The 20600-nt window shown below is 36.5% G+C and overlaps 1 protein-coding gene across 2 annotated transcripts in view; it reads left to right on the forward strand.

Moving 5' to 3' along the window:
- Positions 1-20600, forward strand: part of PRKG2 (protein kinase cGMP-dependent 2) — a gene marked incomplete at both ends in the record, with an annotated part of 83698 nt that overhangs the window by 44806 nt on the left and 18292 nt on the right. Inside the window, 5 exons of one of the 2 annotated variants that reach the window (XM_082653185.1) lie at positions 2276-2374; positions 3717-3870; positions 5740-5876; positions 6825-6914; positions 8987-9128. In XM_082653185.1, coding sequence (XP_082509311.1) covers positions 2276-2374; positions 3717-3870; positions 5740-5876; positions 6825-6914; positions 8987-9128 — 622 coding nt within the window. The remainder of the gene's footprint in view (positions 1-2275; positions 2375-3716; positions 3871-5739; positions 5877-6824; positions 6915-8986; positions 9129-20600) is intronic. The other variant, XM_082653184.1, reaches the window with a different exon arrangement.

Genomic DNA, 20600 nt, shown 5'->3' on the forward strand with positions numbered 1-20600 from the left:
AGGATAGAAAGGAAGAACTCCTCCCCCTTTTCTTTATTATAATCACATAACCAAATATCTATACAATATCTCATGGATTCATAATCCATGTAAAGGATGCAATGGTTTTTGTAGAGTTTATAAATTATTTGGAAGTTTATAATTTTAAAACGCTTAATTTACATGTGCATAGTTGAGATTCTTATAACATAAAGAGTACTGTCCTGTTAGACACAATGAGACATTAAAAGTTACATGAATTTATTCTGTGCATAAGAGAAACTGAATATCAGGTATGACTGGGTTGACCTACATCCTGGATTTCCTGGGACAGTTCTGGTTATTCCAACATGTTTATGATTGGCACTCCCCTTCACTCTGGAAAACATTCAGTTTGAATGATAAATTATATGATCATTGTAGCTATCACTTATAAAGCTAGATTAAGATCCCGTAATAATTCTCCCATAGTACCCTTACATCATTGTTCACACTTTATTTGATTGCTTTATTTAACATCTGTCTTCCCACTCTTCTGTTTCTTCATGAGGACAGAAACATTTACTTTGTTCGCTGCTGTTGCTGTGCCAGCATTTGACATAGTCCTTGGCATAACGGGAAGCGATCCAGATGCTGGCTTAATAAAGGACACCATCCTTGCAATGAAATATAGTGACTGAAAGCCTATGGCTCTTTATTTCTTCTTTCCTAATTCATCATTTTAAAAATGCATACTTGAATGTTACAGCTAGAATGTTGTAGCCGTTTAAACTTTAGTTTGTGGAGAATTTCTATAGACCTGTGACACCAGTGTCACATTTAAAAAATCAAATTTCTTTACAACAATACTTCAATTAGTTTCATAGCAAGCAAGATAATGGTGACATGTAGAATAAATAAAATCAGTGGGATAGGGAGGGTGGGAGGGAGACGCAAGAGGGAGGGGATATGGGGATATATGTATACCTATAGCTGATTCACTTTGTTATACAGCAGAAACTAACACAACATTGTAAAGCAATTATACTCCAATAAAGATGTTAAAAAATAAATAAATAAAAACAAAAAATTAAAAGAGACCAAAAAAAAAAAAAAAAGCAAAGTACAAGAAGTATTTCCTTTTACTTGAAAATTTCAACCATTGGGAATTTGAAATTGCATGGCAATACTCTTTTGTTTCTCACTACTGTACAGTCAGCAAAGGACGGTCCACAGAGCAGGGCAGAAAAGAGTGCCTAGTAGATCTGAAGGGGGAAATGGAAAATACCTGGCACAGTGCATAAGGTATACTTAATAATGTAAGTGTAGGTTGGTGGTCAGTTAAATGTGGGTAGAGGTCTTGAGGGCTAGGCAGGCAGTAAGTGGCAACAGTACACTAATGAGGGGAATTCTGGCTTATTGGTTTCAGTTTTAGGTGTTTTGAGGTAAATTTTCATTCCTTTCATTTCTTTATGTCCAGGAGCTTAAGATTTACTGAGGTGATTAAAGCATGGTTTCTAGAAGGATACTGTTTTGTAGTAGGGAAGAGAACTACCCTGAAAATCACGAATCCAGGTAGATTGTCAAGTGTGGGCTGCGGGAAGGATTGGAAGGATAATCCAGAAAATAGGTTTGTTTGGTGAGGAAGGGGATTCTTTTTTTCTCATGGGCAGTGCCCTATGTAAGAATTCCAAGAGATAAGGGACCAGGGACAGGCAGATTAGATGGGACACATAACCTGTGATCCGTGAGGGTGAGGGAGGTAACGGGAAGATGCTGGCTGAGCCTCAGACAGGGAACTACTAAGTTAAGGTAAACGATTTGGATTTAATTATGAAGGAATGTGAAATGAGTAGTATTATCTATGGACAAAGAAGAGATAAATTGTATCCTTGACTTTAAAAATAAATAGCTTAATTAATTTGGTTAAGCAAAGTTAGAAAAATCTGGAACCCATGTAACCTGTTGATTCAGTAAACAGATCATGTAGCCTATTTCCTTTTCACTGTCTTCTTTAAAAAAAAAAAAAAAGAACAATATTGGTAAACCTGAACCACAAGGGGGAAGATTACAGAAATGGTGTCTCTTCTCATTGATAGCCTCTTTGCTTTCAGAAACTCAAAAGATCAATTATATAGCTTCCAATAACTATTCTACATGTGACAGCAATTTTAATGTAACATAAATTATTGAAAAACAATTTGCAAAGCTGTGAATAACCATACAAATAGTCTTTTATGAGCTTAAGAAGAATGACAAGTTGCAATGGTAACTCTCAGCGCTGAGCTTTTTATTTTATCTTATTTTATTCATTTAGAACATTCAACCAAACAGTCGGGACTTTTGAAGAACTCCAAAAATACCTTGAAGGGTATGTGGCAAACCTGAATCGTGATGATGAAAAAAGACATGCGAAGTAAGTGGAGGAATATTTTCCTAAGCCGGATGTGGCAGTTGATAAAGAAGGGGACTGAAGGGTGTGGTTTGCTGTGGCGTAACTTTTAGTGTGTTCCAATTAGAAAATTTGGGGGAGTTCTTTTAAATTGTTCTTCCACAAAGAGGATACCATTTGCCTGGTATCCTCTACCAGGATAATAATAGTATGGCTATTATTTTAGTCAATAAATAGTTTCTTATTTTCAGTGATGGGTAGTAATGTTAGGAAGAAATTTCCTGATAGAAAACCTTGGGAAAGGGATTCTTTACATTGACTGGTGACTTAGTTCAAAAGGACATTAATTCAGAAAGGAAGGCTCTCTTGCCCATGGAAATCAAACAGGAATACCAAGGCATAGCGTAGCCCATTCATTCTGATTCCAGGTAAAGAGCTAGGGCTAGAGTCTGGGTTATTTCAAAATATAAGGGAGCTGTTGCCCATGGCGTTGTGTGTTGGTTTCTAAATGTAGTAATACTGATGAAAATGGTTTTTTGTTTAATAGAAACAATACTTTGTAAAATTAAAATTATTTGAAAATCCTTTGCTAAAACATTTTGTAGAATGAATACTTAAGCATATATTCACCAGATAGTACCATTACAATTGAAGAGTCAAGAGTTCTAGAAGACTGACCTTTGAGTTAAATTAGAGCATTCAGTCAGGACTGCATAAGTTTGTTTTTGCTTTTTTTTCTTGCAGGGAGTATACTTGCAGTTTTTATGCCAAAGGCCTTTTGTAGCGAGAACAATTTATAAATACGTAACCCAGAACAGTAAACTCTAATTAAAAGAGAATTGAGTATTTCCAAGTAACAATACTTAGACATAAAATATGAACTGTATTTTTCATGTTTCACAAAGCAGTTATTCTGGTTCAGCCAGAGAAATCTTCAAGATCTGACAAAAGTAGCAAAATATGGCAAAGATTCTCAGTGTGGAATCCTCCTGTGTGTGCAACAAAGGAAGTGGCTCTCTTTTCTGGTTTTTATTTGCTCTCACTGATTCTTTGTTTTTTAAACAGCTTTATTGAGATGTATTTCAAATACCACACAATTCACCTGTTTTTACCTCTCATTGATTCAGTTTGACTTTTGTCTATTTTTTATTGTGTGTGAGTATATCTGTTTTTTATTTGTATAGTCTATTGTTTTTCTCCCCAGATGTAACTGAATCTGACCCTATAAGAGTTGAGATAAGCTCTATGGTAACTATGGGCAGTAATTACTGGCAGAAATAAGACTGTTGTAAGGGTGGAATTTATGTGTGCTGTGACCCCTGCTTGCCCAAGGGAGCGTATGTAAAGTTTCTCTTATCTCCTACAGGAGATCCATGTCTAGCTGGAAGCTGTCCAAAGCACTCTCTTTGGAGATGATTCAGCTGAAGGAGAAAGTGGCCAGATTTTCCTCATCATCCCCATTCCAGAACCTTGAGATTATCGCAACACTGGGCGTTGGTGGGTTCGGAAGAGTTGAGCTTGTAAGGGGTTTACGTTTCAAGCATCTGAGAGAAGCCTTTTGACTATTTTTTGTTTTGTATTCCAGTGTATGTCAGAGGAATATATGCATTGTTATTGCTATCTAAACATTGCTTTGAACAGAAATTGAGAAAGTACACTTTTCACTCTTTATGTTGTGTAATAGCAGGTCTGTGCTAGTAACTTATAATATAGCTGCGATTTCAAGCCTCTTACATCACATCCTTTTGTGATTTTTTTTTTCTCGAGGGCAGTTAGTTATTGGAGAATGTACCAGTAACCATACCCAAAGGCTACAAAACATAAAATGCGTTTCCTAACAGCAAAATGTATGTATACATACGTTCACGATGCATTAACTGTATGCTAAAGCAAAGAAGAATGTGTCCAGTGAAAGTGTCATAGAAATGAAATCTTTAATATCATAGCTCCATTTCTTAAACAACTCCCCTGCCATGTCTGTATTTGACTTTCATTATTCTATTTTTGGGTTGCCAAATTTTCTATCAAAAAAAAAAGCTGAATGCAAGGAGATATTTGAAGAGCAGCCTTCTGTAGTGCTGGTCAGGACAGCTGGGAACTTATGGCCTGATTTCGGCTGCATCTTCCATATCACCACCTCTCTGAGCTTTATAATCAGCTTCCAAAGAGTAGCAGAGCGGTGCTGTCAGATCAAGTGCTCTGAGGAAACAGTAGAATGGAGATCTGTGACCTTACTGGGTAGAGATGGCTCTGAACCCTTGGCAATTACCAAGCCCTTCTTTGCCCAGCAGATTTGTAACAATTTGCTGTACATTAACCTTGGGAACTATGCTGACACTTCCATCTGATGGGTGGCCTGGGTGTGAGCAGATCTGAAATGCTGCCAGGAGACTCTGGGTAGTAAACTTTACACCCAGTCAATTCTTGGGTAAGGGGGGAAGAAACGATTTCTTAATAGGCCAAAGAGTATTTGTAGTGTTTCTTCTGCCATATGGAGAGATAAGGGAGAGATCCATCTGCTGTATTTTTCATCAAAATCTTGGCAAAAGGATTGAATTAACAATGCTGAGGTTTCCTTTTTATATAGTTAGATAATAATAATTGAAACAATAATTCCACCATTGATTTAAAAGTCATAGGCAGCACTAATGGCAACTGTGAGCAAAATGTGGGGTGCAACCATTTCCGCACAGTTTCATTACTTGTCAAATATAGTCTGCTAAAGGAGTTTTAAAAGTCTATCTGAATGCTTATTAAATTTTAAAAATTTCCTTTTAAGGGAAAATCCTGTTTGTCCATCTAGAGCATGGTCTCCAACAGAGCTTTCTGCGCTGATGGAAATGTTCAGTATCTGTGTGTCCAGTAGGGTAGCCACTGGCTATTTGTGGCTGGAGAGCTTTCGGATCACGCAACTGAGGAACTGAATTTTTAATTTTAATCAATTTAAAATTAACCTTATGTGACTAGTGGCTATTATATTGGATCGTGCAGATATGAATCTTGATTTAATATGTTTTGTTTTGAAACTCAAAGAAGTGACTATTAAGAAAAAACAGTTTTTGGCAATTCTGGCCAAAGTTTTTCATGTCACATACTCAAAACTGAAGAGATTTCTAAACATTCAATCTTCTAACTAGAGTATTTTTCTTGTTTCAATACAAGCATTCTAGAGCCATGTTCCAGATATGTGAACTCTTTTGGAAATTACAGTGAAAAGGAAGTGTGTACACCTGGATAAAATTCAGTTCCCGGAGGGATAAGTGGTTAAAAGCTTACATGCTATTTAAATGTGAAAGAATTCGAACTCTCATTAGTTAACATGTTTTACGTAGATATTGCAAATCTTTCCTAGTAAGTTCATTTTGAGGGCTTGTTCTCTTCTTCCCTAGGTTAAGGTAAAAAATGAGAATGTTGCTTTTGCAATGAAGTGTATAAGGAAAAAGCACATAGTTGACACGAAACAGCAGGAGCATGTCTACGCAGAAAAGAGGATCCTGGAAGAGCTGTGCTCCCCCTTTATCGTGAAGTAAGCGAGCATCTCGCTCCCAGAACTTAGCATCTTAGGCTCTCCTTTTGAGTGTTTCCATGCAAGAGGACAGAGGAGGAAGAGAAGGCCTCGCTCTGAATTCTCCAGCCCAGTCACAGCGATGATACATAAAATGTTAGAAGTTTGAGATCTGAAGTCAAGAGTCCAGATTTTTTTATTCTTGGATAAATCTCAGGAAAGCGTGTAGGGTGTATGTGTGTGTTTGTATGTGTGTGTGTGAATATAAAATTATTGTGGCAATAATTTGAACTGCTTATTTAACTCAGACCCAATGCAGAATTTGGGAAGCAAGAATTCATTCAGAACCCTTCAGGGGACGTGCTGCTGTTGAATTTCGACAAGAAGTGGCATCTGGACGTATTTAGGTTGTTGAGGAGCTGGTCCTAACAGTGCCTGGGTGCCAGAAGATCCACCGCCTTTACAGTTACTGCTTTCTTTAGCTATCACCAGAGTTTGCAAGAGAAATGTATTATTCTAGGCCATGGCTCTCTTGTGAATTCATGGGTTAGTGGTGTAGGCCAGTTAAGGCATATTTTTTCCTACCTGTCTTAATGCTCCTGGAGTGTAGCTTTAGAGATTTCTGGGTGATGTAAAGTGCCTCTATAATGAGTAGCATCTATGCTTTTTTTTTTTTTTTTTTTTTTCGGTACGCGGGCCTCTCACTGTTTTGGCCTCTCCCGTTGCGGAGCACAGGCTCCGGACGCACAGGCTCAGCGGCCATGGCTCACGGGCCCAGCTGCTCCGCAGCATGTGGGATCTTCCTGGGCCGGGGCACGAACCCGTGTCCCCTGCATCGGCAGGTGGACTCTCAACCACTGCGCCACCAGGGAAGCCCCCAAAGTTTTATTGATGATGCTCTTAAGCAACTTGGAAGACATTTTAAAACTGGGTTTCTAATAATAACTGTGCTTTTCTTTATCTTCACAGATTATATCGCACTTTCAAGGACAATAAGTATGTATACATGCTTCTGGAGGCCTGCTTAGGTGGGGAGCTATGGAGTATATTAAGAGACAGGTAATGAAAAAGAAATAAACAATAACTTTTGTCTCCTCCTGTGTCATCTAAAGGATGCTATGTTCATGATCATTTAAAGAGGCATGAAGAAAGTTATTAAGAAATGAGTCTAAGAACGTATTATCACTTGATAAAAAAGTAGTAGTAGTGATATTTTCTTAGCTAACATTATAATCATGTAATAGGCACCCTGTAAAGCAGTTATTGTCATTCTCATATTAGGGATTAAAGAAGCCCAGGCTTAGAGTGTGAACCATCCATGTCACATGGTTAGTATGAGGCAGAGTAAGTATAAACCCAGATGTTACTGATTCCGAATCTTGAGAAGAGAGATGATGAAAGGGGTGGAGCGTGGGGAAGCCCGGACTGAAAGGCAGAGTGAAATGTCTGCAAAGATTCCATTTTACAAAAGGGGTGATTTCCACACAATCAAAACCACAGGTATTTACTAAGCTCCACCTATGTATAAGGCTCCATAGGAGACAGTGTGGGAGTTTTCTAAACAAAGTAAACTGTTCTAACCCCTCAAAGTATAACGTTTTCCTCCACTGAGTTTAGATTTTGTTTTGGGAGATAATGTAATGTGCAATTCTAAAACATTTCATTATTTAACGTGAAAACTAAATATGACAAAGAAGTTGGCAGTTTGTAACGAAATGTCCAATGAGTGTTGTGGATAGTGAGCTTGGAGAAGAGGAAAGATAGAAAAATGTGATGGTCAAGGAAGGACTTGAGCTAAACTCTAAAGACAAAATTTGGAAAGGCAGAGAGGAAGGTAAACCGCAGGAACATTAGGATAGGATTAAGTGTCTTAACTTGCTGAGTAAGAGCAGAATTTGAATAGAGGACAAGGGCAGCAGAAAAGGAGATGGGAAGGTGGCTTTGCATTAGGCTGTGGAGGTTAATGCCAGGCCAAACATTTAGACAGCATTCCCTGGCTTAGTGATTCTCAGCCCTGGCTTCACGTCAGAGTCTCATGGGTAGCTTTTACAAAGTAAAAATGCTGGGCCCTAATGCCAAAGGCTTTGATTTGGTTCAGTTGCAATGGGTCCAGAAAATGACTTTTAACTGCCTTTCAGGCAATTCTAATGTTCATTCATGGTCAAGAATCACCGACCTAGGTAATAAGAGACTTTTGAGCATCTGAGTAGAGATTCATGTGTTGTACTGGGAACATATTGTTGGATGGATATGAATGCGGGAAACCTGGAAGGGTTGAGGAAACTTGCATGATACCTGCAGAAGCATTTGCGTCTTCCATCTTTGCTTCCATACGCAAATCTTTTTAGAAAATATAAATCTGTTTAGAGGTGGGAGTTCCTACTCTAGTGTTAGGCACTTTACCTGATCCATAAAGCAGCCTTGTTAAGTCAGTAGTAAACCCATTTTACAGATACGAATCTGAGGCTCAGAACAGCAGAACAACTTGCCTAAGGATGCAGTTAGTGGAAGAAGAAGGAGTCAAAACCAGTTTCTCTCGTTCCAAAGCCACAGCCTTCTATTATACCATGCAGCAAATCACCACCACATTTCAATAATTCAGTATGTAAACCTACACACAGTGCTGACACAGGGCAACTCTAATATCATCAAGGTGCACTAAATAGGAAAGAGTTATGACCCCGTTTCTACATAGGTTATTGTTACAAGCTATACAAACAGGAAATGAAAATAGTCACTTGAGTCATTTTTAGTCAAGCAATCAAATGGAGAAGTGTGGTTCAAGCGCTCCATTGAAATAGTTGCATTTTCCCCAGAGTTTGCCAGAGATGTCTTTGAAAAGTTTTATTTTCTTGTCTTTCCATTTTATATGTTCATATATGATTGCCAGAAACAATTGTTTGGATGTAGACACTTTAATTTTAGTGAAGTGGTTCTTGTTTGCATCAAGTATCCCCCTAAATTTCTTTATAATCAGTGGTCTAATTCATTGGCAGCATGAAGTATTTTTTAGTGCTAATGCCATACAAAACGTTTATATTGCATAAATTTACTGTATAATAATTGACACCTAGAATCTAGAACAAGGATGTGTGTCTAGAGTATTAAGAGGGAAAATGATTTCATTGCAGAGGCAGCTTTGATGAACCCACCTCCAAGTTCTGCGTTGCTTGTGTGACAGAAGCATTTGATTACCTGCATCGACTAGGTATTATCTACAGAGACCTGAAACCAGAAAACTTAATTCTAGATGCTGAGGGCTATCTTAAATTGGTAAGACAAATTCTGCAACTTACAGTATCGTATGAGATATTTCTAAACACAAAGCTGTGTTACAGTTGCAATTCTCTTTTAATTTTGGTACATTTGTTATTGTCATTCTGGGGGATATGGCCTTTGAAATCTGCACACTTAACACAGGGAGCTGTGCTACAAGTACATTCTTTTTGGCCTAGGCCTTTCAGGTTTCAACCATATTTGTGACTCCTACTAAGGATTCAAATAATAGAAAGCCTTTAAAATTGGATTTTGTTAGCATTTTTATATAATTTCAGGTAGGTTTTAATAAATTCCTGCTACATATAGGGATTAGCTATGAGGAATAAGGAAAGAAGATAGTACAGTTTCTGTCCCAAGACAGCCACTGTCTGTAGAGGGGGAAAAGATACACATATGAATGTTGGTAGTTTAAAAAAATATTTGTGAGTGATTCTAAGGTACAACCAGGGTTGAGAATCAGAACACAAGACTGTAGTTTGCTTGAGGACAGAGACTTTCCTTGCCATGCATCTTTGTAATGGATAGCATGCCTAACATGAATCCCCTTGCATGTCGCACAACAGAAAAAAATGCTACCAGTCATGTAAACTGCTTCTGGTGCAAAACTGTAAGAGAAATGGGCAGTCATAATAGTAGAAAGCAGGCATTTTGGATCTCAGGAGGGAACGTCATCAAGATGGGGAACCCAGGATGAATTTTCCCTGAGTCCCTTTTGTCAGGAGCTCAAGGACATTAAACCATCTCTGAACTTAACATTTACAAAGGTATTAGAAGTTTCTAATAACAGAACTTTTTTATATGGAAATAATAATAGCTACCATTTAAAGTGTAAAGCTGTGCTAAATAAACATTTTGCAGTTAATATATTTAACAATTGATGAGATGGGTTTTATCATCCACATGTTATAGTGTTCAATTTAAACTTAGGAATTAAATTCACGATGTGTAATTGCTAGGTGATTTCTCTCCATAGTGAAGGAATAAAGTAAGTCCTTTCATGTGAAATCTGGCTGACTTCCAAGAAACATTTTGATGCGTTCAAGCTTTATTTTATCCATGAAAGACAGCTTTGGGAACTGGTGAGGTACTAACACAAGGCCTTAATCACTTGTCTCCTTCACAATTCCTTCATTGGGTATGCCTCTTACAGCTCTTTAGGAAAACCTTTTGGAATATTCTAGAAGTAAAGCCATCATGAAGGATGTAGATTATCCATTAAATTCATTCTTTTTTTTCTATTCAATTTTTTTTTTTATTGGAGTATAGTTACTTTACAATGGTGTGTTAGTTTCTGCTGTACAATGAAGTGAATCAGCTATACGTATACATATATTCCCTCCCTCTTGGACCTCCCTCCCACCCCACACCCATCCCACCCATCTAGGTCATCACAGAGCACTGAGCTGAGCTCCCTGTGCTATACAGCAGGTTCCCACTAGCTATCTGTTTTACATATGGTAGTATATACATGTCAGTGCTGATCTCCCAATTTGTCCCACCCTCCCCTTCCCCACTGTGTCCACATGTCTGTTCTCTACTTCTGCATCTCTGTTCCTGCCCTGCAAATAAGTTCATCTGTACCATTTGTCTAGATTCCACATATATGCATTAAAGTATGATATTTGTTTTCTTCTTTTCATGCCTATTTTTAAGAAATCAGGTAGTATATTCAGTATTTATAGGCATAGACGTCCATAACCATCTCTTTTGTTAGCCATTGTTATCCATCAGCTAACTCATTTGACAACCAGCTACATGAAGAGTAATAACTAAAGCCTTTAGAAATTAAAAAGTAAATGTTGAGTATTTCCATTTCTAGCTATATTTCAAACCAGATATATTGAAATTCTCTTATACAAAATGTCTCAAGTACTGGAGGAAACATGAAAAGCAGTATTATATGCCTGGCTGACTTTGTAAGACAGCACTGGGAGTCCCCTGAGGCCGAGAACCAAACTTGGGCAGTAGTGAAGGGTGGAACTCAAACATTGAAGCTGCTGTCTTGTGGGCACCCAGCAATCCTAGGTGGCCTAGAGGTTTTATTTTAATTGCTGTACCTTCTGGGAACAGGAGACCAAGTTTTGGACCTGGGCAGTGTGGAAAGTTGAATCAGAGAACATTGTCAAGAGCCAGGAATCATACAGATTGTACTTTCAGAGAAAAAGAAAACAGGGGAAAAATCTAATGTCTAAAGGCAGAGTACATGCAAGAAAACATGCTTTTCTCATTATTGGGCTCTTGGTAGAGGAACAAAAGAGTCTAAGAATACTTGGCCACAGGCTGGTCTTCATGGGGTTTTGGATGCCCAGTCTTCAAGGATGGAGAACCCCAAGAAAAAATTTAAATGAAAATGGATCCATGTTGGTAGCATGCCCAAGTTTCCACGAATCAATGTATATTCTCTCTGGAAGAATGTTCTCTCAACTTAGGATACAGAGAACTCCCAGAGATAAACTTCCAGGGAATATAAGCTCACATTAAAAAATAATGTTATATGCATGAGGAAAAAAGGTGCCAGGAACATTATTTGGCAGGCACATAAAAGTCTCATATATTGCAGTAATCAGATACAAAATATAAAATAAATACATCTAAGTCTTTTAAAAGTAAGAGAGGGACTAACAAATGAGTAAGGAACAGAGACTCTCAAAAAGGATCTAACATGTTTAGAAAAAAAAATAACAAATAAAACTTCTATTAAGAATATAATAATTGAAATTAAATATTCAATGGAAGTTTTCATTAATGGTGGAGTAGCTTGCATTGGACTAATCTCCTTGCTGAGGTTAATTATAATATATGTATAAAAATGTGTGAAAGCTTTGGAGAACAATAAGAAATAGACATTCAAACCTTGAAAATAGGGAACCACACTGGGTGAAATCCATATTAATACAGCTGTTCATTTCAAAGCACTCTTTATTGTATAAGGTATGAAGAATAAACTTTAGTTAACATCATACCTGACAGTGAAATATTGAATATTTTCCATTTAGATTATGAACAAGATTATTTTCTTTCACTACGATTTTTCAAAATCGTAACAGAGGTCTTAGCAAAAGAAATAGAACACAAAAAAGCAATGAAAGGCCAAAGATTAGAAAGGAAGAAGTTACCTGTCTTTATTTGCAGACAACATGATTGTTTATGTAGAAAAGAATGAAGAATCTACCAACAAGTTCTGGAAAGAATAAGTAAATTAAGCACAATTACAGGTACAAAGTCAATATACAAATAAAAATTTAATTTTTATATACTAGCAGTAAATATTTATAAATGAAATTAAAATGCCATTTGTAATATCAAAACATAAAATAAATGTGTAAAAATGTGTAAGACCTCTACATGAAAACTACAAAGTTTTATTGACAGAAAAATGACTAAATGGTAAAATACACTATGTTCATAAATCATATAACTCAGTATTTCATAAGATGTTCAGTCTTGTCCAGTTGATCTACAGATTTAAGGCCAATGCAATAAAAATTGGAGCAGCCATTTTTAGAAACTGAGACGTTTATTCTAAAATTTACACAGAAACGCAGTTTAGAAGAGTCAATAACCACTTTGAAAAAAGAAGAACAAAATTGAGGAATTTATAATATGTGATGTCAGACTCACTATAAAGCTATAGTAATCAAGGCAGTGTGATAATGGTGTAAGGACAAATTACTTAATCTAACAGAATAAAGTTCAGAAATAGACATACACAGTCAACTGATTTTTAGAAAAAATGGAAGGGCTAGTCTTCTCAACAGATATTGCTGAAACAATTGGATATATATGGTCAAAAAAAGGAACATGACTCCCACCACACACCATATAAAAAAATTAATTCGAGATGGATCATGGACCTATAAAGCATCCATAAGTAAGCATAGAGTAATATCTTCACAACATGGGCTAGGCAGAGATTTCTTAGAACACTAGTAGTAAGCTTGAAAAGTTCAGGCTACTATAACAAAAATACTATAGACTAGGTGGCTTAAACAACAATTTATTTAGTTCTAGAAGCTGGAAAGTTCAAGGTCAAGGTGCTGGCTGATCTGGTGTCTGGTCAGGGCCAACTTCCTGGCTTATAGAGAGCTGTCTCCTCTTTTCTTCACATGGGAGAGAGACACAGAGAGAGACACACAGAGAGAGGGCTCTCTACTATCTCTTCTTATAAGGGTACTAATTCCATCATGGGGGTTTCACCCTCATGACCTAATTATCTCCCAAAGGCTTTACCTCCAAATTCCATCACACTGGGGATTAGGGTTTCAACATATAAATTTGGGGAGGGGAGATACAAACATGCAGTCCACAATAATTGGACTTCATCAAAATTAAAACATCCTCATCATCAGAATATACTGTTAAGAAAATGAATAGCCATGCCATAAACTAGTAGAAAATATTTGCAATATATCATTACATGACAAAGGACTTGTGTCCAGAAATATATAAAGAACTCAGTAAGAAAAGACAAACAACCCAGTTTTTAAAAATGATCAAAGATCTTGAAAAATCACTTTACAAGAGAAGACATAGGCATGATCAATAGACAATATCAATAGTCATTAGGAAACACAAATAAAAACCACAAAGTTGTGACATTTCACATCCACTAGAGTGGCTATAATTTAAAAGATTGACAATACCAAGTGTAGGTGAGGAAACTTGCCTAAATTTCAAGTGGGAAAGCAATATTATAAACTGTTTGAAGAATAATTTGTCAGTTTCTCATAGAGTCAAACATACCCCTATTCTACAACAAGAAATTCCACTCCTTAGTAGAAATTCCACTCCTTGTTATTTATCCAGGAAAATTGAAATCGTGTTTTCAAAATTCTTGGACAAGAATCTTCATAACAACTTTTTCCTGAAAGCCCCCAAATCAGAAGGAGCCCAAATACCCATCATCAATTCAATGTATAAACATATAGTAGTATATTCATCAATGGAACTCTCCTCAACAGTATAAAGCAATGAATTACTACAGGCAACAACATGAATGAAGTTTAAAAACTATGTGGAGCAAAAGGAAGGCAGACACAGAAGACTATCCCTCTTTATGATTACATCTGTTGTAGAATAGATGGTAGAAATTAATGCAACGGTTGCCTCTGGGAGGAGCATTTGACTGGAAAGGGGCATGAGGGAACCTTCTGAGATAATGCAAGTGTCTGTCTCTTGACTATATATGGTGGTTGTGGTTACATGAGTATAATCTGCATCAAAATTCAATGAACTGTACACCAAAAATCTGTGCATTGTATTGCTTATAAATTATACATCAATTTGAAAAATGTAATGGAAAGGTTAAATAGTGGATGATTCACAAGTGAACAGAAAAATCAGTGAATTGAAAGATAAACTAATTTACACAGAATGAAGCATAGAGACACAAAAAGATGGAAAATAAAAGAAATTAGGAAACTTGGGGAATAGAGTGAGAAGTTCTTAAAATGTTCAATTGGAGTCCAAGATAAAAATATAGAGAATGAGAGAAAAGTATTTAAAGAAATAATGGCTGAGAATTTTCCAGAAGTTATAGAAAATACCAATCATCAGGTAAAGGAACCCCAGCAAATCCCAACTGAGAAAAATTGTATTTATTGTACCTTCTGTCTTTGTGTAACAAATCACTCCAAAATTCAATGGCTTAAAATAACAAGGATCGTGGACGATCTCTCACAGTTTCTGTGGGTCAGAGGTTTGGGAGTAGTTCGATTGGTTGGTTCTGACTCAGGGTCTCTCAGGAAGTTCTGTCAAGTGTCGGCTAGGGCTGCAGATCCACATTCAAGGTGACTCACCCCTCTGGCTGGCAAACTGATGCTGGCTGTTGGTGGTCTTAATTCTTTTCCATATGAGTCTCTTTCCGGGTTGAACGTCCTCATGGCGTGGCGGCTTGGCTTCCCTCAGAATGAGTCATTCAAGAGACCGAGGAATAGCTACACTGCCTTCTAAGACTTACTCTCAGTCCCACACTGGTGCTTCTACTGTGCTTTGTCGGCCACACGGGGCCAGCCCTGATTTGAGAGAGGACACCTCTGAATACCAGGACAAGGGGATCATTTAGGCTCTCTTGGATGTTGGCTATTGTAGTGGTAAAAGTGCAGAACAAAAGCAAAGTCTTAAAAGCTACCAAAGAGAAAGGACAGTTTACATATAAAGGAGTAAAAATTAGGCTTTCAGTTGACATCTCAACGGCAACCATAGAAACAAGAATGCAGTGGAATAATAGCTTTAAAATTCCAAGAGAAAACAAATTTGAATTATAAATCCAGAGAAATTATCTTTCAAGAAGGGTGAAATAAAGGCATTTTTAAACAAAGATAAAGAGTGTTAACCACCTACAAAAGGATGTGCTTAAGGGAGATGAAAAATCCCTGATGAAGGGTTTAAGATGCAACAGGGAGTGGTGACTATAGAAAAATGGTAAACATGTGGTTAAATCTTTCAAAATTATGGTATAAAGTAATAATTCTCACTCTACTGTGTAGTATTAAAAGTGAGAAAATGCTAAATAACTGAACAACAGCAGCAGGTAAACTGAGAGTAGGTGTAATTGGAATAAAAGTGGGAGAAGATGTCAATCATTTTAAAAGAAGGAAGCAAAGGAGAACAGGAAACCTAGAAAAAAAATCAAAGAGAAAACACAAATTGAAAGTAGAAAGAAATTTAACATATGTAAACAGACCTAACTCTTCAGATAAAAGCCAAACACTGTCAAATAGATTTCAAAAATAAAAATGATGTTTACAAGAGACAGACCTAAAACATGAGGATGCAGAAAGGTTGAAATTAAAAGGATAGAAAAGAATGTGTCTGGGAAATATTCAGCAAATTGAAATGCAGGTTTCATTATGTTGGTATCAGGGAAGAAGTATTACTAAAGATAGAGAGGGTTACCATATGACGATGGAAGGTTCATTTTACCAAGATAATGTAACAATCCAGATCTTTTATTTACCTACCAAAATGCTTCAAAAATAAGAAGCAGAATTTGACAGAACCAGTAAGGAGAAATGGACAACTGTTGGAAATTTTAATACTCCTCTTGCAGAAATTGATAGAACATTCCGACCAAAATTCACTAAAACTTTAGAAGATGTGTACAACACAATTTATAAACTTGATATAATTGGCATGTAGGATATTCCCAATATTTAGAGAATGCACATGAACAAAATTTGATCATATACTAGGTCATTAAGCAAGTTTCAGCAAATATAAAAAAAATAGGAATTGGGCTGGCAGCTGGCAGCCTAACAGTGCTGCTGCCTTTGAAGGTTCCTGAGGGGGTCCCAGTAGAAGTGAGGGCAGTGAGGATGCCTGGTCCAGCACCTCAGGAATGCACGTCTGGGTGACGGACACTGGGCAGTCCAGACTTGGACATGAATGTCCTTGAGGATGAAAGACTCCTTGAAAGGATGACCTTGGTCTCATTCTTCAAATTTTCATAAGTGGTGTTTTCATCTTCCTTTATCATTTCTTGGCAATATCAGTGAGAGGTCAGATATCTAAGGACAACAATAAGGAAAGACTTTTTTCCCCTCAGCAAAGAATAACCAGCAAAAGCCTGGAAAAAAGACCTAAGTAGGAGAAAGGTCTGCATTTTGAAAGTGTCTCTCTAGAGGCTATAGAGGTTTGCTCTTTAGTGATCATTACAGAAGATGTGTTTGTAGTGAGGGATGACGACTTGATTCTACTCTTCTTCCCCAATTTATGATCGAGAGTGCAGACTGGTTCAGTCCCACATGGAGCCCACCTGGTCTAAGCCATCTCCATCAGGAAACATATTAGGTGGAGAAGAAGCATTAGCAGATGCTACTAAAGGACAATGGATATTCTCACATTACCATCTCTCTTCTGCCCATCCAATAATTTCCTAATTTTTTCTTCACTTTCAAGGCCAGGGGGAGCTGATGAAGGCAGTCATGGTTATGAGTCCTCCTTCTGGTTATAATGAATGAATCTGGGGTGATATTAAGATGTAGGACAGTACTTAAAGAGTTAAAAACTGACCTTGTTCTCAACCCAAGCAGAATTTATATAGTAGCTAGCCTTCTTGGGGTTGCACAGGAGAAAACTTGGTTGTAATCCAGTAAATCTCAGCTGTCACTCATCAATAAATGTTCTATATGACTGTGCTATTAATTCATGTGATCAATACACCTCATGTGATAACAGAACACCTCAATCTTACATTGAGTATTGTTTAAGAAAATACATTAAATGTTGATATTATTGCCTGCTTCTTTATGATCTCTGTGCCCGTCTGTGCTGATAGCCCCATAATGGCAGCAACTGTGCTATGGTATTTACTGCTGGACGTTAACACACTGCTTAGCACAGAAGAATGAATGAAAGGTCAATGAGGGGATTTCCCTGGTGGTCCAGTGGATAAAACTTTGTGCCCCCAATGCAGGGGGTACGGGTTCAATCCTTGGTCGGGGAACTAAGATCCCGTATGCTGCACAGCACAGCCAAAAGATAAATAAATAAAAAATATAAAATGACTGAGTAAACAATTTGTTAAAAAAGAAAAAAGTCATTGAGGTCACTTCCTCTTCACTCCCAAAATATTTAGGAACATAAAGCTTTTGTTCAGTGACATCAAAGTAGGTAAGGTAGAAATCAATAACAAAATTTAGAAAACAGGACTCCAATAAAGATGTTAAAAAAAAAAAGAACTGTACAGCTGACTTAAAAATTGCTTCAAAATTTAAAAGGCTAGATCTCTTGTTAAGTGTTCTTACCATAATAAAAATTTAAAGTAAAAAAATAAATAAATAAAAATAAATAAAAAACTAAGAAATCACTAAAAATGTTTGAATTCATCTCATTGGAATTTAAAGGATATTTCAAAATAACTCAAAGGATCAATGAAGAAGAAATTTTAATGAATATTATAAAACAGAATTGCATAGTAGAAAACACTACATATCAACACATGTGGGTTGCAACTAAAATGACAGAATAATGTTTATAGCTTTTAATGTTTCAACTAGGAAATAAAGAAGGCTAAAAATTATAAGTATTCAACTTAAGAATATGGAAAAGGGGGAAAAAACAAAGAAAAGAGAAGGAAAAAACAAAGTTAAGAACATGAATTTATAAAATATAAAAGGATATGAAGTCAGGATGTTTTGAAAAACTAATGAAACTAACAAACTGTGAAAATACTGATCAAAAGAAAAAGAGAAGCGGTACAGATAAATGCTATAATGAGTGAACACAACTACAGTTATAGTAGAGAGTTACATGATTAGAAAGTATTTGGGCAACTATACTACTACATATAATATAGTATATAGTATATTATATATATAAATGGTTGGGTGAGAGCTCTCTTCCTGGTTTGCAGGAGGTTCAGTATTTTATAGGAGGCTCTACCCAATGCAGAAAGATACAGGTAAAATTAAAAGAAAGATTGGAACATAAACAACAAAACCTATTTTCCCATGTGATACGATTAACTCTATAGAAATCCAGAATGTAACAGCAAATTATTAGAATTTACTAGAGAGTTCAGTATGGTTGCTGGATGATAAGGTTAAATACCAGAAACATAATTGATAAATAGGAATACAACTGCCATTTACAAAAAGCATAAATATATAATCTATATATTTATATAATATAAATATAATCTATCTAGGAATAAATCTGACAAAAATATGTGAAAGCTTTACTGAGAAACATACAAATTTATAGAAAGATATTAGAAAGACCTAAATTAGTAGGTTCATTCTCATTTCTTTTGGGCACAGAGCCAGAAAACTTACCCCAGCCTTCTTTGTGGCTAGTTGTGACCATGTGACACAGTTCTAGCTCGTGAAATGTGAGGTGACACGCTTTGCACTGCTGTCAGACCTGGTCTGATGGTGATCTGTGCAGCTAATTTCTATGCCGTCTTTCTGGCTTGTGGCCAATGAACACAGCAGATTTGAAGTTGGCAGAACCCTAAGATGGAGGGATCCCGCGTCCCTGAACCACTACTTGGAGGAGATTTCCCTGCTGCTCAGGAAAACCCATTATGTGAGGAAGAAGTAAATTAATGGAGAGTGTAAGCTTCTGTACTTTCTTGGATATCTTTGTTGCAGTAGCTAGCATTACTCTAATTAACTCAGAAAAATGTATTAGGTTTAAAAATAGAAAGACTCAACATCCTAAAGGTATCGATACTTTGCAAAATGATCTGCAGATTTGATCCATTTCCAGTGGAATTCCAGCAGAGCTTTCCATGAAGCTTGGCAAGCTGATTCTAAAGTTTATACAGACTGATCAAAGGCCAAGAATAGCCAAGACATTTCTGAGGGCAAAGAAGAACATGGGAGGGAACTCTCTCAGATATCAGAACTAATTATAATGCTGTAGCTCAAAATAATTGCTAATGGGAGGTTGCAAGTTAAAACCACAGTGATTTAATACTTACAGATGGCAAAAAATAAAAGTTGATGTCACTAAAGGATGGTGAGGATGTAGAACAATAGGAACTCTTTACCACTGATGTTGGTGAAGGGGTAGGTAATATAGGACCTAAGGAAAATAATTTGACAATAAGCAGTGAAGTTGAACATACCATGTCTTTGACCCAGAAATTCTACCTTCTTACACATGTCCAGTAGGCAAGATGGAAAATGATGTTAATAGAAGCTTTTTGTGTGATAACACGCTATTGGATATAAGACAAATTTCCATCAATGGCGTGAAGGACAAAAACTTTACACCATTTACAGCATGTTCTTTCAGTGGTGTATGATACAGCAATGTAAGTGTACTGCAAAATGGATTAAATTCAAAAATACGATTTTAAGTGAAAAAAGGCAGTTTGCCCAAGAATAGATAAGATTTATCTAAAAATTTTAAAAATGAGAACTATATATCATATAAGGATATTAGATATGTGGGAAAATTAGAAATGAAGGCAAGCAAATGATAAACACAAAAAGTCAGGGTAATGGTGACCTCTTGGCAAGGGGTAGAAGGACAGTGTGGAAGGAGCACAGAGGGCTTCTGCATTGGTTCTGTTCTAATTATTAAACTGGTGGTGGATACTGGGGTGTTTTTATTCTCATACTTTATAACTTGCATGTATGTCACATTATTTTACATGTGTCAAGTATTTCTTAACTTGAAAAATAAAAGTAATCATTGACTCTAACTATATTCTTTTTGACAGACCGTTATTAGCTGTACTTATTAAGTGACAATTAAACTTTTCCCACTAACATGCTTTTTATGTTGCTTTTTCCCTTAAAAATCTACTTACTAATGAATTTACCTGTAATGTGAAGGTTCCTTTGGAACCTGGTTTCAGTCTCATCTTAAGTCTCCATGACCTTGCTAGACTTTAATTTTGTCATCTTCAACATTGAGATATAGTCCCTAACTCATAAAGTTGTTGTGAAGATTATACATGTACATCTTATTGAAATGGATGTTAACAGTTATGTCTTCATTCAGATTCTTTCA

The sequence above is a fragment of the Grampus griseus genome (genome assembly GCF_964374135.1).
Source record: "Grampus griseus genome assembly, chromosome: 4".
Classification (NCBI taxonomy): domain Eukaryota; kingdom Metazoa; phylum Chordata; class Mammalia; order Artiodactyla; family Delphinidae; genus Grampus; species Grampus griseus.